Source organism: Dendrobates tinctorius, unplaced genomic scaffold (assembly GCF_039654945.1).
Source record: "Dendrobates tinctorius isolate UK_male_01 unplaced genomic scaffold, ASM3965494v1 ptg000058l, whole genome shotgun sequence".
In the NCBI taxonomy this organism is placed as follows: Eukaryota; Metazoa; Chordata; class Amphibia; order Anura; family Dendrobatidae; genus Dendrobates; species Dendrobates tinctorius.
This window is the reverse complement of record NW_027361726.1, coordinates 16,294,677-16,308,110: the sequence shown is the minus strand read 5'-3', so window position 1 is coordinate 16,308,110 and position 13,434 is coordinate 16,294,677. Positions and strand designations below refer to the sequence as shown.

Sequence of the window (13,434 nt, the reverse complement as noted above, 5' to 3'; positions counted from 1 at the left end):
ATCATATACTGGAGCATCATATGGGGTTCATTATTTATGGGGCATCATATAGGGTATGGAGCATTATATGGAGCACATATGGGGCCTATTCTGTATGGAGCATTATATGGAGCCCATTCTGTATGGAGCAATATATGGGGCCCATCATATACTGTATGGAGCTTTATATGCAACATATTATACTGTATGGAGCAATATGTGTGGCTCATTCTACTCTATGGGGACTGTCCTATACTGTATGGCACATTATATGGGGACCATCATATACTGTAGCATTATGTGGAGCTCATTATATACTGTACTGTATGGAACATTATATGGGACAAATAATTCTGTATGGAGGAATATATAGGGCTCATTATTTTGTATGGTGCACTATGTGGTGGCCATAATACTTTATGGAGGAATATACTATCCGGTTTTTGAGCTATTGCTGAATTTAAAATAGATATCTGTCATGTAATGTAAGAAGTGAAGTATTTGTCATTGCACTATACCAATACTTCTCTGCTGTATCGGACCATCATGAATTGTGGTATCTGTTAAAGGGGCCCACTAACACTCTTTCGCCCGGGGCACACGAAAACCTGGAGCCAGCCCTACCCCCCCCCACAACTTTAGCCAAATAATCCCCAGTTTTCAGTGGGTAACTATTATTCAAAAGTAAATTAAGGTTGACAAGCTTAAGTAATAAGAATTGATGTGGTTGGCATTGAAATGGGCACTGTAGGTGTGTTTACTGTCCTCCACTCCCTGTCGACTTTGCTTCCCCATTGACTTGAAGAGTGGGCAGCTTTATCATCTGAAAAATAAAGAACTTCATCCACAACTACTACAAAAGACTTCAAGCTGTTATTGATGTTAGAGGGGGCAATACACGGTATTAAGAAATGGGGTATGTGAACTTTTCATCAGGGCCATTGGATGTTTTGGGATGTCATAATGATTTAAAAAGAGAAAACACAGTAGTTTGACAATAAATGGCTTCACCCAGCCACTAACCTTGAGTGGAGAAAACGTTTTGGTGTTATCATTCATATTCTCTGAAAAAAGGCCAAGAAAGCAAAAATTCTGCCGGGTATGTAAACTTTTGTGCACAACTGTATATTCTTGTACATTGGTGCAGTGTTATAGTAGTTATATTCTTGTACATAGGGGCAGTATTATAGTAGTTATATTCTTGTACATAGGGGCAGTATTATAGTAGTTATATTCTTGTACATAGGGGCCATTATTACAGTAGCTATATTCTTGGACATAGGGGCAGTATTATAATAGTTATATTCTTGTACATAGGGGCAGTATTATAGTAGTTATATTCTTGGACATAGGGAGCAATATTATAGTAGTTATATTCTTGTACATAGGGGCAGTATTATAGTAGTTATATTCTTGTACATAGGGGCAGTATTCTAGTAGTTATATTCTTGTACATAGGGGCAGTATTCTAGTAGTTATATTCTTGTACATAGGGTGCAGTATTATAGTAGTTATATTCTTGTACATAGGAGCAGTATTATAATAGCTATATTCTTGTGCGTAGGGAGCAGTATTATAGTAGTTATATTCTTGTACATAGGATGCAATATTATAGTAGTTATAATCTTGTACACAGGGGCAGTATTATAGCAGTTATATTCTTGTACATAGGTGGCAGTATTATAGTAGTTATATTCTTGTATATAGGAGCAGCATTATAGTAGTTATATTCTTGTACATAGGGGCAGTGTTATAGTAGTTATATTCTTGTACATAGGAGCAGTATTATAGTAGTTATATTCTTGTACATAGGAGACAGTATTATAGTAGTTATATTCTTGTACATAGGAGCAGTATTATAGTAGTTATATTCTTGTAGATAGGAGCAGTATTATAGTGGTTATATTCTTATACATAGAAGCAGTATTATAGTAGTTATATTCTTGTACATGGGGCAGTATTTTAGTAGTTATATTCTTGTACACAGGGAACAGTATTATAGTAGTTATATTCTTGTACATAGGGTGCAGTATTATAGTAGTTATATACTTGTACATAGGGGCAGTATTATAGTAGTTATATTCTTGTACATAGGAGCAGTATTATAGTAGTTATATTCTTGTACATAGGAGCAGTATTATAGTAGTTATATTCTTGTACATAGGAGCAGTAATATAGTAGTTATATTCTTGTACATAGGGGTCAGTATTATAGTAGTTATATTCTTGTACATAGGAGCAGTATTATAGTAGTTACAGTATATTCTTATACATAGAAGCAGTATTATAGTAGTTATATACTTGTGTTATATAAGTTATAATCTTGTCTTTAGGAGCTGTAGTATATTCCTATCCCATTATCCCTTATAGTGATATAATATATATTTTTTCCTGTACACATTACAGGTGATATTAGTCCTGGGCTCGGTTTAACATGAAGACATTAGAATGAAAAATGCATTTAATATAAAATTTGCCGTGCAGAGTAGACATTAGAGTTAACTGAGAACTGAACCTATGTTACACTTGCTTTATTGGTGCTTTTAGATTTCTATTTTCACCATTGCGACGTCTGTGTGAATAGATTTTTAACATTAGAGACATTTTTGGACGGGTCACAATCTCACTAAACTTTGACATTTCCCATTTATGTTCAGGTTAGGAGTCTCTAAATGTAGAGGACACAAACTATCAAGGATCAATTAAGAAATTACTCGTTGTGCTACCTGGTGTGATTGCTTCCATAGTGTGTTCTAGAGTATTTCAGGAGCAGATCGTTCTGTCGGGTGGAGGGAGACAGTGACCTGTTTATCATTTGTCATGAAGGCGATGAAGACCGGTTCGAGGTCACAACGCAGGGATCAGAGTATTCCAGCAGATGAATGTACTGATATTGTTTTACAACATTCACATTGCACATCTTATTTTTATAGATGTATATTTTCTTTATTGGTGTTTTATTTAATTTACAGCATAATCCTTACAACATACCGTTTATTATCATTTACTTTAAATCATTGCTTTACTCCATTAATGATCATTTAAAGCTGTGGTTACATTCGCTGCGTCGTCGCACGAATCTGACAACTCTCTCACGACACCGCACCATCTGACTGCCTCTGAGATAAGTTACTTTGTTTGGGTTAGTTAACTTAGCACCATAGGTCTGAATTAGTGAATGGATTTTGGATACAAAGTTGGCAATGTGAATATATTATTGACCAGGGTGCTCTGAGATGTGGGAGAGTACAGACTCAATTATCAGGAGCACCCCCTGCTTGTTCTAATTCTCCCTAATGAACACACAATTATAGGTTTGTTGATTTGATGCTTCTTTGATGCCTTTTCTTGAAGAAGAAGAGACTTTTACCCTTAGGAAAAATGCAGGTCATTTGACCTGCGGATTTCTTCAATTCTGGATGGAAAAATCCGCAGGGCAAAAAAGTATGTGTGCACTTAGCCTTAGGACGACTGATGGAACCATGATCACATAGGGCACGTACTCGCCATAGCAGGTTCCAGAGGCAATGTCACTACAGATAATTACAATACATAAAGCCACAATGAAGATGATTAGAGTGAGTGGAGAGGAGCGCTCCTCTATAATTTTTGGTAATGACAACCGCAGCCCTCCATGCACTTAAATCAAATGAGAAGGTAATGACCATTATCAAAGCCATCTGTGAGCCAGTGGTAAGTGGCTCTAATAGGGCGGCTCAGCCTCAGTAACCCTGGTGTGCGCCCAGCATTCTTATTATTTCAGAGATCTAGGCAATAACTACTACTCTCATCAGACTGGGGGCGGATTTTGATGCAAGTGGATACATTTTGGCATTGGAAACAGAAAACAAAGGCGTTCGACACATAACCGTGCACATAGACCGTGGTGTTCATACTGGATACATTTTATTTATATATATCATTACATGATATTTACTAACAGTGACATTGTGCTTCTTGTTATGTGTTTTGCCGCCTCCTGCAAGTTATTGACTATATTATAGTTCTTGATTTCTGGCAGGATCAGAATGTACATTAATATACAGGTGAAAGAAGGATATAGGAACACGTGCAAGAAAACTGCAGCAAGGTAAGGACTTCACAAAGCAGCTGAAATGCAGGTTAGGCCGGGGTCAGACTTGCGAGAAACTCAGCCGAGTCTCGCACGTCAATACCCGGCACTGTCGCCGGCACTCGGGACTGGAGCGTGCAGCTGCATGTATTTCTATGCAGCTGAACTCTCCCATCCGAGTGCCGGGTATTGACGTGCGAGACTTGGCAGAGTTTCTCGCAAGTCTGACCCCGGCCTTAAAGAAATTGTTTCTCATCTCATTAAATGGGTGAAATTGCAATTTGCAGGGTGTAAAAATAATCTAGTTACTAATAATCCTTTGTTCTCAAGAACTGAGGGATTTTTAATGGTGCAGTTTACTGCTTGTCGATTAGGTTACTGGCTAACTTTTCTGTTTATGCGCAGGGACCGGTCTCCTAACCAAGAAACGCTGCACTTTCAGGCTCATAAAGGGAATCTGTCAGCAGGTTTTTCTACTTAATCTGAGAACAGCCTGAAGTAGAGGCAGAGACCCTGATTCCAGAGATGTGTTACTTACTGAGCTGCTTGCTGTAGTTTTGATGAAATCACTCTTTTATCAGCAGGAGATTACCACTAAAGGACTAGTAAATCTCCTGCCATGTAGTCCATCCATTTCCCAGCACTGATTGGCAGCTTTCTGCCTATGCATAGTGTAAACAGAGAGCTGTCAATCAGTGATGTGGGCAGGGTTATACAGAGCACAACATTCAGAGAACTGGTAGATCGGCAGCAAGCAGCCCAGCAAGTGATATATTGCTGAAGTCTCTGTCCCCACATCTTGCTGAAAAAACCTGGTGACGGAATCCATTCAACTATACAGTTTGCAAACTCAGCACTGAAAGTGAGCAGATCGCTGGTTCCAGGCAGCTTATCCCTGCGCTCTTACAATGCTACAGAGGCTTCTTAGAGTGCACAGATTAGGCCAGCGGTGCGACCATGCCACTGACCTGAACTGTCAATCATCAGGAGCGCACCGCCCCCCACAAGAAGGAAGAAGAGAGCCAGAGAAGCAGTGTGCTCCTGAAGATTGATCTTTGTGGGGAATCCTTCACATTCCTTGGTACTTGGAGAATTTATATCCCAGTTTAGATGAGCTGCAGAGAAAATCTTTGTTCCTGTAACAGGGAAAGTAGGGGGTGGCGCATTCATTGGGACCTTGTCCAAGCTGATAATTTTCGGGGTAGTGGTCAGGGGTCCCGTTATACCTTTGCAGCCACTCTTCAAATATCCTGCAAGACAATGTTATTCGATTGATACAAATTTTACATGTGCGCTTGCTGTCCTTAGCTTAGTCCTGAATATCCCTGGCTTTGTCCTGATAGCCCAGTTGCATTTTGTTACAGTGTGTCGGTGCAATATCCAAGCCATCAAAAACATTTCCGCCGCTGCTGAGTTTAGCATTGGCTGCAATTTTAATGAACTGTAACTCTGTAATGAACCACAGCTGTGATAGCAGGACTGGTCACCAAAAATGGATTTTTTTTCTTTGTATCTATAGTATCTAAACAGTTAGTGAACATTTATAGTATGCAAAATTGTAAGGTGTTACCACCTGAAAATAAATCATTGTTTCAACCCCATTGCTGTATCTGATTCTGGGAAACCTGGGTGACAGCTGATATGCCCCAAAACAAGCTTTCAGCAGGATTTTTTTTTCACTTCTTTACTTTATAATTTAATAGTTATCAATAGAAGTGATAACAATAGAGAACTTACTTGTCAACAAAGCAGTGATGCAGCAGGAAGATGGGGTCGTTGCTGGAGATGGGGACTTGAGACATGGTTCCCCCCAAGTAAATGTGAACCAAGTTGTGCATATTACGCCCCAGTGTGGTCCCATCCGAGGGTCTCAGGAAGCCTAAAAAACGGATCAAACACAGAGTCAAAAATGACGTGTGATATCATTAGGCTAGAATGTGATGCAGACAGTGACTGAGCCATGGCTGCAGGGAAAGCAGTCACACATGGGCTTTATGGGTCAAGGTGGCGCTTGGCAGATCAGGTCTGCTGCAAAGTATCCAGGGCCTTAAACCACAAATTCCTCACTCTCCTTGCACTTACAGTGGAGCTCAAAGCTGCTGCTTATAGTGTGCTATAAAGATATCAAAGATATTCCTGCAGCACTGTTGTGCAGGATGCAAAGCAAACAGCACCATAAATCTCGGCTTCCAGGAACCCTTACATCTCCAAATTCCTGACTACATATGTTGGCGACTGCTAACAGATGGTCACCAACCTTCTAAAGCGTTCCGGAAGCTCCTCCTGGAGGTCGTGTTGTATGGGGCTGTATCGAAGTCTCTCCATTTGAGGGTGTCCTCTACATCCTGGAAGGAGGGGAGACCACTGGCACGGGGATCGGAGCCCGGTTTTCTGTGGAGTTTTTCCATCTGACACTGATCACCCGCAGTTTGGCAATAGGCATCGGCATAATTAAACCCGCTGCAAATAGACTGATGTGGAGAATAGAGTTTTACTATAACAAAGGTGATTTGTGCTCTACCTGGAGGGGCTCTTTCCTTTTTTTGCCGTCTATACACATGTTGGAGTTTCCCTTTAAAGTGATCCTGTCGACTGTCCATACCATGTGTGATGACAGAATTTCTTCTTAATTTTGCCAGACATAAATTTAGTAGGGCCAGAATCATTGAGTATTGTCTGAATTTTTGACTCTTCTTGTAGGTTAAATTGATATTTGTAAATGGATGAATGGTTGTTATTTTCGTCTTATATCAGCTCCTACAGTTTATTGTTCTGTTATCCTTGAAAACCAGGGACACAAGGTCACTGAACAATGATGTTTGATGATATGCTGATTAGACATTGACTTGTAAACATTGAAGGATAAATTATGAATAATCAAACAATGCGGGTTAAACTCATCACCCCTTCTCCATGTGAATGATGACTTCAAGGACAGTTGAAAACTATCTAAGGAGACTTTGCCTCTGTTCCAAGTGACTCTACAGCATGCCAGCTTAGGGGACTATGGCCGCATCTGAAAGAACACAGATCTGCTCCATTGACCATCGCTGAACCCTCAGAGACATCTTAAAGAATCCAGATTGGAACAAACTGGTCAACTGGCCACATACCTCACTGCTCTTGGTTAGCTTCCTAAGCTTTTCATTATCTCCTCTCTGTCGGTGCCCGCCAAAATGGGGGAGCCACTGGTGGAGGTACTCGGCCCTGGAAGCAGCTCTAATCCCAACGAATCAGTGGAAGGGTGAGACTCTGTAATTTGCACCATTTTGGGTATTTTGTTGGGACTGTTCTATGTGCTATTTGCCTGTTTTGTGGTTCAATAAAGTATTACCACACTGTTTTACACTCTCCCCGTGTTGTCTGAGTAGCAATACACCCACGATAAATGAAGAGCGGGCATTCAGTGGGATGATCCCTGGTGCATGGTGTCTCGGGCCAGTGGACTAGAGCACCAAATGAGCCGCTGTGTCTCCACACCATGCTATCCATGTTTAAGTAAATACATTATATAATTCTGGGGCATCTTCTCGTATAACTCCACATTGTGGCATCCTTCTGTTATCCCTCCTGGAAATATATTAACTGGCTTTTTTTCCATTTTCCTTGGACAACATAGTGTGTACAGGAACATGGACCCCGTCCAGCATTACCCAGTTGTCGATTAATCCCTTTCCAGGATGAATGACAGAGGCAAAGCACAACATGAGTACCAAGAAGAGATGCTACAAGATTGTTACAATATGATAATTTGAAGAATTAGCTAATAGAGACACTTTAGCAACCTGGATTATGTCTTATACTCTAGTCACATCCAGCGCTGCATATATTTCTATTTTTGTTCTACATCAGCCATAAATCTGGTGCCTTCTGGGAACTCGACTTCTCCAACAATACAATATAGCAACGTATTACTTGCAAGAAACAGAAAGTGAACCTGCAGGGAGCAACAGCAAGGTATGCTCTTGAATTGTTTTTTAAGATAGCAGCAGAATTTTGAATACAGCTCTGTATGTGACTAGAGGATAAGACATAATGCAATGAGAGGTCAGCACATGAGGCACAATGTAAAAATGAGTAATCTGACGAAATTTCTCGATACTTACTTTCCAGGATGCAAAGTGCGAGTCGTCATCCAGAAAACCTTGAGCGTTACTGGCTCCAAGGAATTGGTTGGTGCAGATGGAGCAGTTCTTCTCCCCTCTCCAGTCATAATAAGGAATGGCGAAGTCTTCATCTCCGCTCAAGAGCTGAATTTCCCTCTCAAAGAACATAAGACCCAAGCGATGCCAACCAGGAAACGCTGGACCCTGATGGGCATAGTTTGTGCTGAAATCAAATGTGTCATTGACCAGAAGGGGCTTCATAGAATAATAATGGATCCAAGCAAAAACGTCAAAGATGGTGGCATCCACAAAGCGGTACGAATCCCTGTGGTGTCTGTCCCCGGTGGTCAGGATGACAAAATCTGCGCTTTTAGTGGTTTTGGCTAAAGCCAAGTAGCTGAAGAACCTCTTTCTTTCCAAAAGTGAGAGCTGGCGGATTTCTTTACGCACTACGGTCTTTTCGCGATCGCACTTGTCTCCGGAGTGGCCGTACTTGCACTGGCCGCAGTTGTAGCCACTAAAGTTTCCGAAACATTTACAAGTATTGTCAAAATAAAAGCGCGGCCAGTCCAGGCGATCATCGAAAAATAGTCGAGCTCGTCTGGCAACCAGTGATGCAAAGACCACATTGTTTCTACACTGGCCACGGCCTGATCGTGATCCGCAGGGGCTACCATCCTTCCAGAGTGGGCAACAAGTTTTTGAACGTAGGGCTGCACTTGTGGTACATGACCTGGGGAACTGACAATGGATGGCACCCAGCAACAGCACAAAGAATGTACACAACGTAAACATGGTCACCAGATAAAGAGCCTCCCAACTAGAGAAAAACAGAAATATTCTAAATATTACATCTACTGTAACTGTATATAAGAAACACAGATACATTAAGCTGTAAAAAGAAGAATTCTAGCAGTTATATCCTTGTATACGACAGGCAGTATTATAGTAGTTACATTTGTGCTCAAAAGATAACATACCCCTGTCGAATTTTTGCTTTCTTGCCCTTTTTTCAGAGAATATGAATGATAACACCAAAACTTTTTCTCCACTCATGGTTAGTAGTTGGGTGAAGCCATTTTTTTTCAGTCTACTGTGTTTTCTCTTTTTAAATCATAATGACAATGCAAAACATCTAAATGACCCTGATCAAAAGTTCACATACACCATTTCTTAATACCATGTATTGTCCCCTCCAACATCAATGACAGCTTGAAGTCTTTTGTGGTAGTTGCAGATGAAGTTCTTTATTTTCTCAGATGGTAAAGCTGCCCACTCTTCTTGGCAAGAAGCCTCCAGTTCCTGTAAATTCCTGGGCTGTCTAGCATGAGCTGCGTGCTTGAGATCTCCCCAGAGTGGCTCAATGATACTGAGGTCAGGAGACTGAGATGGCCACTCCAGAACCTTAACTTTGTTCTGCTGTAGCCAATGACAGGTCGACTTGGCCTTGTGTTTTACAGTTCCTTTCATCATAGGCCTTGATGACCTCTCTCCAAATGAAACATTTATGGTTGTGGCCAAAAAGTTCAATTCTGGTCTCATCACTCCAAATTACCTTGTTCCAGAAGTTTTGAGGCTTGTCTCTGTGCTGTTTTACTTATTGTAGGTAAGATACTTTGTGGCATTTGCAAAGTAATGGCTTTCTGCTGGCGACTCAACCATGCAGCCCATTTTTCTTCAAGTGCCTCCTTATTGCGCATCTTGAAATAGTCACACCGCTAGTTTTCAGTCCAGCATTTCAGCTGATGTTATCTGTGGGTTTTTCTTTGCATCCCGTTGAATTCTCATGGAAGTTGAGGATGAAATCTTTGTTGGTCTACCTGACCGTGGTTTTGTTTTTACAGAGCCCCTGATTTTCCATTTGCTAATCAGTTTGAATGCTGCTGACTGGTATTATCAATATCAATTCCTTGGATATCTTTTTGTATCCCTTTCCAGTTTTATACAGTTCAACTACATTTTCCCATAGATCGCTTGACAATTCTTTTGCGTTCCCCATGACTCACCATCCAGAAATGTCAGTGGCTGGATGAAAGATGCAAGAGTCTGTCTGGATCCCAGAAGCTCACTCAGCTTTTATGCACACACACTGATTACAAGCAAACAGGTCACAGATGAGGATGTTACCTTTAGTAGCCAGTCAAACCTATTTGGGTCAACTTCTGTGAATGTTATCAGGCCAAAATCACCAGGGTATGTAAACTTTTGATCAGGGACATTTGGATATTTTGGGTTGGCATTATGATTTAAAAAGAGAAAGCACAGTAGTGTGATAATACATGGCTTCACCCAACTACTAACCATGAGTGGAGAAAAAGTTTTGGTGTTATCATTCATATTCTCTGAAAAAAGGCCAAGGAAGCAAAAATTCTGCTGAGGTAGTTAAACTTTTGAGCACAACTGTATATTTCTGTACATAGGAGCAGTATTGTAGTAGTTATATTCTTATACATAGAGGGCAGTATTACAGTAAATTTCTGTACGTAGGAGCAGTGTTTTAGTAGTTATATTCCTGCACATAAGAGCAGTTTTATAGTAGATATTTTTTGTACATAGGTGGCAGCAATATAGTACTGATATTCCTGTACATAAGGGCAGTATTATAGTAATTATATTCTTGTACAGAGGAGCAGTATTATAGTAGTTATATTCTTGTACATAGGGAGCAGTATTTTAGCATTGACGTTTTTGTACATAGAGGGCAGTATTATAGTAGTTATATTCATGTAAATAGGGAGCAGTATTACGGTTGTTATATTTCTGTGCGTAAGAGCAGTATTTTATTAGTTATATTCTTGTACATATGGGCAGTATTATAGTAGTTATATTCTTGTACATAGGAGTAGTATTATAGTAGTTATATTCTTGTACATAGGGGCAGTATTATAGCAGTTATATTCTTGTACATAGGAGCAGTATTATAGTAGTTATATTCTTACATAAAGAGGGCAGTATTATAGTAGTTATATTCTTGTACATAGGGGCAGTATAAGGCTAAGTGCACACGGTGATTTCCCACCTGCAGATTTTTCCACGGAGATTTGAAGAAATCCGCAGGTCAAATGACCTGCTTTTTTCCTGCGGATTTCTTCCTGTTTTTGTGCGGTTTTCTTGCGGTTTTTGTGTGGTTTTCATGCGGTTTTCCACTGCGGTTTTCCCCCTGCGGATTTGGAAAATGGAGCAGGTGGAAAACCGCACAAAAGAAGTGACATGCTGCATTTTTTGTACCGCACAAAAACCGCGCGGAAAAAACCGCAGCGTCTGCACAGCGTTTTTTTTTTAATTGATTTACATTGTACTGTAAATCACTTTGCAGATCCGCAGCGTTTCTGCGCGGTAATATCCGCTGCGGATCCGCAAAAAAAATGCATTGTGTGCACATGGCCTTATAGTAGTTAAATTCTTTTAAATAGGGGGCAGTATTATAGTAGTTATATTCTTGTACATAGGAGTAGTATTATGGTAGTTATATTCTGGTAAATAAGGAGCAGTATTATTGTAGTTATATTCTTGTTCATATGGGGCAGTATTATGGAAGTTATATTCTTGTATATGGGGGCAGTATTATAGTAGTTATATTCTGGTGCATAGGGAGATGTATTATAGTAGTTATATTCTTGTACATAGGGGCAGTATTATAGTAGTTATATTCTTGTACATAGAGGGCAGTATTATGGCAATTATATTCCTGTACAAAGGAGCAGTATTATATAAGTTATATTCTTGTACATACAGTTGTGGCCAAAAGTATTGACACCCCTGCAATTCTGTCAGATAATACTCAGTTTCTTCCTGAAAATGATTGCAAACACAAATTCTTTGGTATTATTATCTTCATTTAATTTGTCTTAAATGAAAAAACACAAAAATAATTGTCCTAAAGCCAAATTGCATATAATTCCACACCAAACATAAAAAAGAGGGTGGACAAAAGTATTGGCACTGTTCGAAAAATCATGTGATGCTTCTCTAATTTGTGTAATTAACAGCACCTGTAACTTACCTGTGGCACCTAACAGGTGTTGGCAATAACTAAATCACACTTGCAGCCAGTTAACATGGATTAAAGTTGACTCAACCTCTGTCCTGTGTCCTTGTGTGTACCACGTTGAGCATGGAGAAAAGAAAGAAGACCAAAGAACTGTCTGAGGACTTGAGAAACCAACTTGTGAGGAAGCATGAGCAATCTCAAGGCTACAAGTCCATCTCCAAAGACCTGAATGTTCCTCTGTCTACCGTGCACAGTGTCATCAAGAAGTTTAAAGCCCATGGCACTGTGGCTAACCTCCCTAGATGTGGACGGAAAAGAAAAATTGACAAAAGATTTCAACGCAAGATTGTGCGGATGTTGGATAAAGAACCTCGACTAACATCCAAACAAGTTCAAGCTGCCCTGCAGTCAGAGGGTACAGCAGTGTCAACCCGTACTATCCGTCGGCGTCTGAATGAAAAGGGACTGTATGGTAGGAGACCCAGGAAGACCCCACTTCTTACCCTGAGACATAAAAAAGCCAGGCTGGAGTTTGCCAAAACTTACCTGAAAAAGCCTAAAACGTTTTGGAAGAATGTTCTCTGGTCAGATGAGACAAAAGTAGAGCTTTTTGGGCAAAGGCATCAACATAGAGTTTACAGGAGAAAAAAGAGGCATTCAAAGAAAAAAACACGGTCCCTACAGTCAAACATGGCGGAGGTTCCCTGATGTTTTGGGGTTACTTTGCTGCCTCTGGCACTGGACTTCTTGACCGTGTGCATGGCATTATGAAGTCTGAAGACTACCAACAAATTTTGCAGCATAATGTAGGGCCCAGTGTGAGAAAGTTGGGTCTCCCTCAGAGGTCATGGGTCTTCCAGCAGGACTATGACCCAAAACACACTTCAAAAAGCAGTAGAAAATGGTTTGAGAGAAAGCACTGGAGACTTCTAAAGTGGCCAGCAATGAGTCCAGACCTGAATCCCATAGAACACCTGTGGAGAGATCTAAAAATGGCAGTTTAGAGAAGGCACCCTTCAAATATCAGGGACCTGGAGCAGTTTGCCAAAGAAGAATAGTCTAAAATTCCAGCAGAGCATTGTAAGAAACTCATTGATGGTTACCAGAAGTGGTTGGTCGCAGTTATTTTGGCTAAAGGTTGTGCAACCAAGTATTAGGATGAGGGTGCCAATACTTTTGTCTGGCCCATTTTTGGAGTTTTGTGTGAAATGATCAATGTTTTGCTTCATTCTCTTTTTTGTGTTTTTTCATTTAAGACAAATTAAATGAAGATAATAATACCAAAGA

At 40.3% G+C, this 13,434-nt stretch overlaps 1 protein-coding gene across 1 annotated transcript; it reads right to left on the bottom strand.

Annotated features, from left to right (window-relative positions):
* Positions 1–5,119: 5,119 nt before the first annotated feature.
* LOC141092224 (tyrosinase-like) lies at positions 5,120–8,951 on the bottom strand. Its single transcript, XM_073578235.1, has 4 exons — positions 8,157–8,951; positions 6,308–6,521; positions 5,788–5,929; positions 5,120–5,300 (listed from the first exon to the last, which is right to left on the bottom strand). Exons 1-4 carry the CDS (start codon positions 8,949–8,951, stop codon positions 5,120–5,122), a joined length of 1,332 nt encoding a protein of 443 aa, XP_073434336.1.
* Between the last annotated feature and the right edge of the window lie 4,483 nt (positions 8,952–13,434).

Bases quoted from the DNA above. Each gene is read 5' to 3' on its own strand.
- LOC141092224 (XM_073578235.1), bottom strand. From the start codon at position 8,951: ATGTTTACGTTGTGTACATTCTTTGTGCTGTTGCTGGGTGCCATCCAT. The intron at 6,522-8,156 runs GTAAGTATCGAG...TCTCCACATCAG, and splicing joins CGCACTTTGCATCCTGGAAA to TCTATTTGCAGCGGGTTTAA. The intron at 5,301-5,787 runs GTAAGTTCTCTA...ATTGTCTTGCAG, and splicing joins CATCACTGCTTTGTTGACAA to GATATTTGAAGAGTGGCTGC.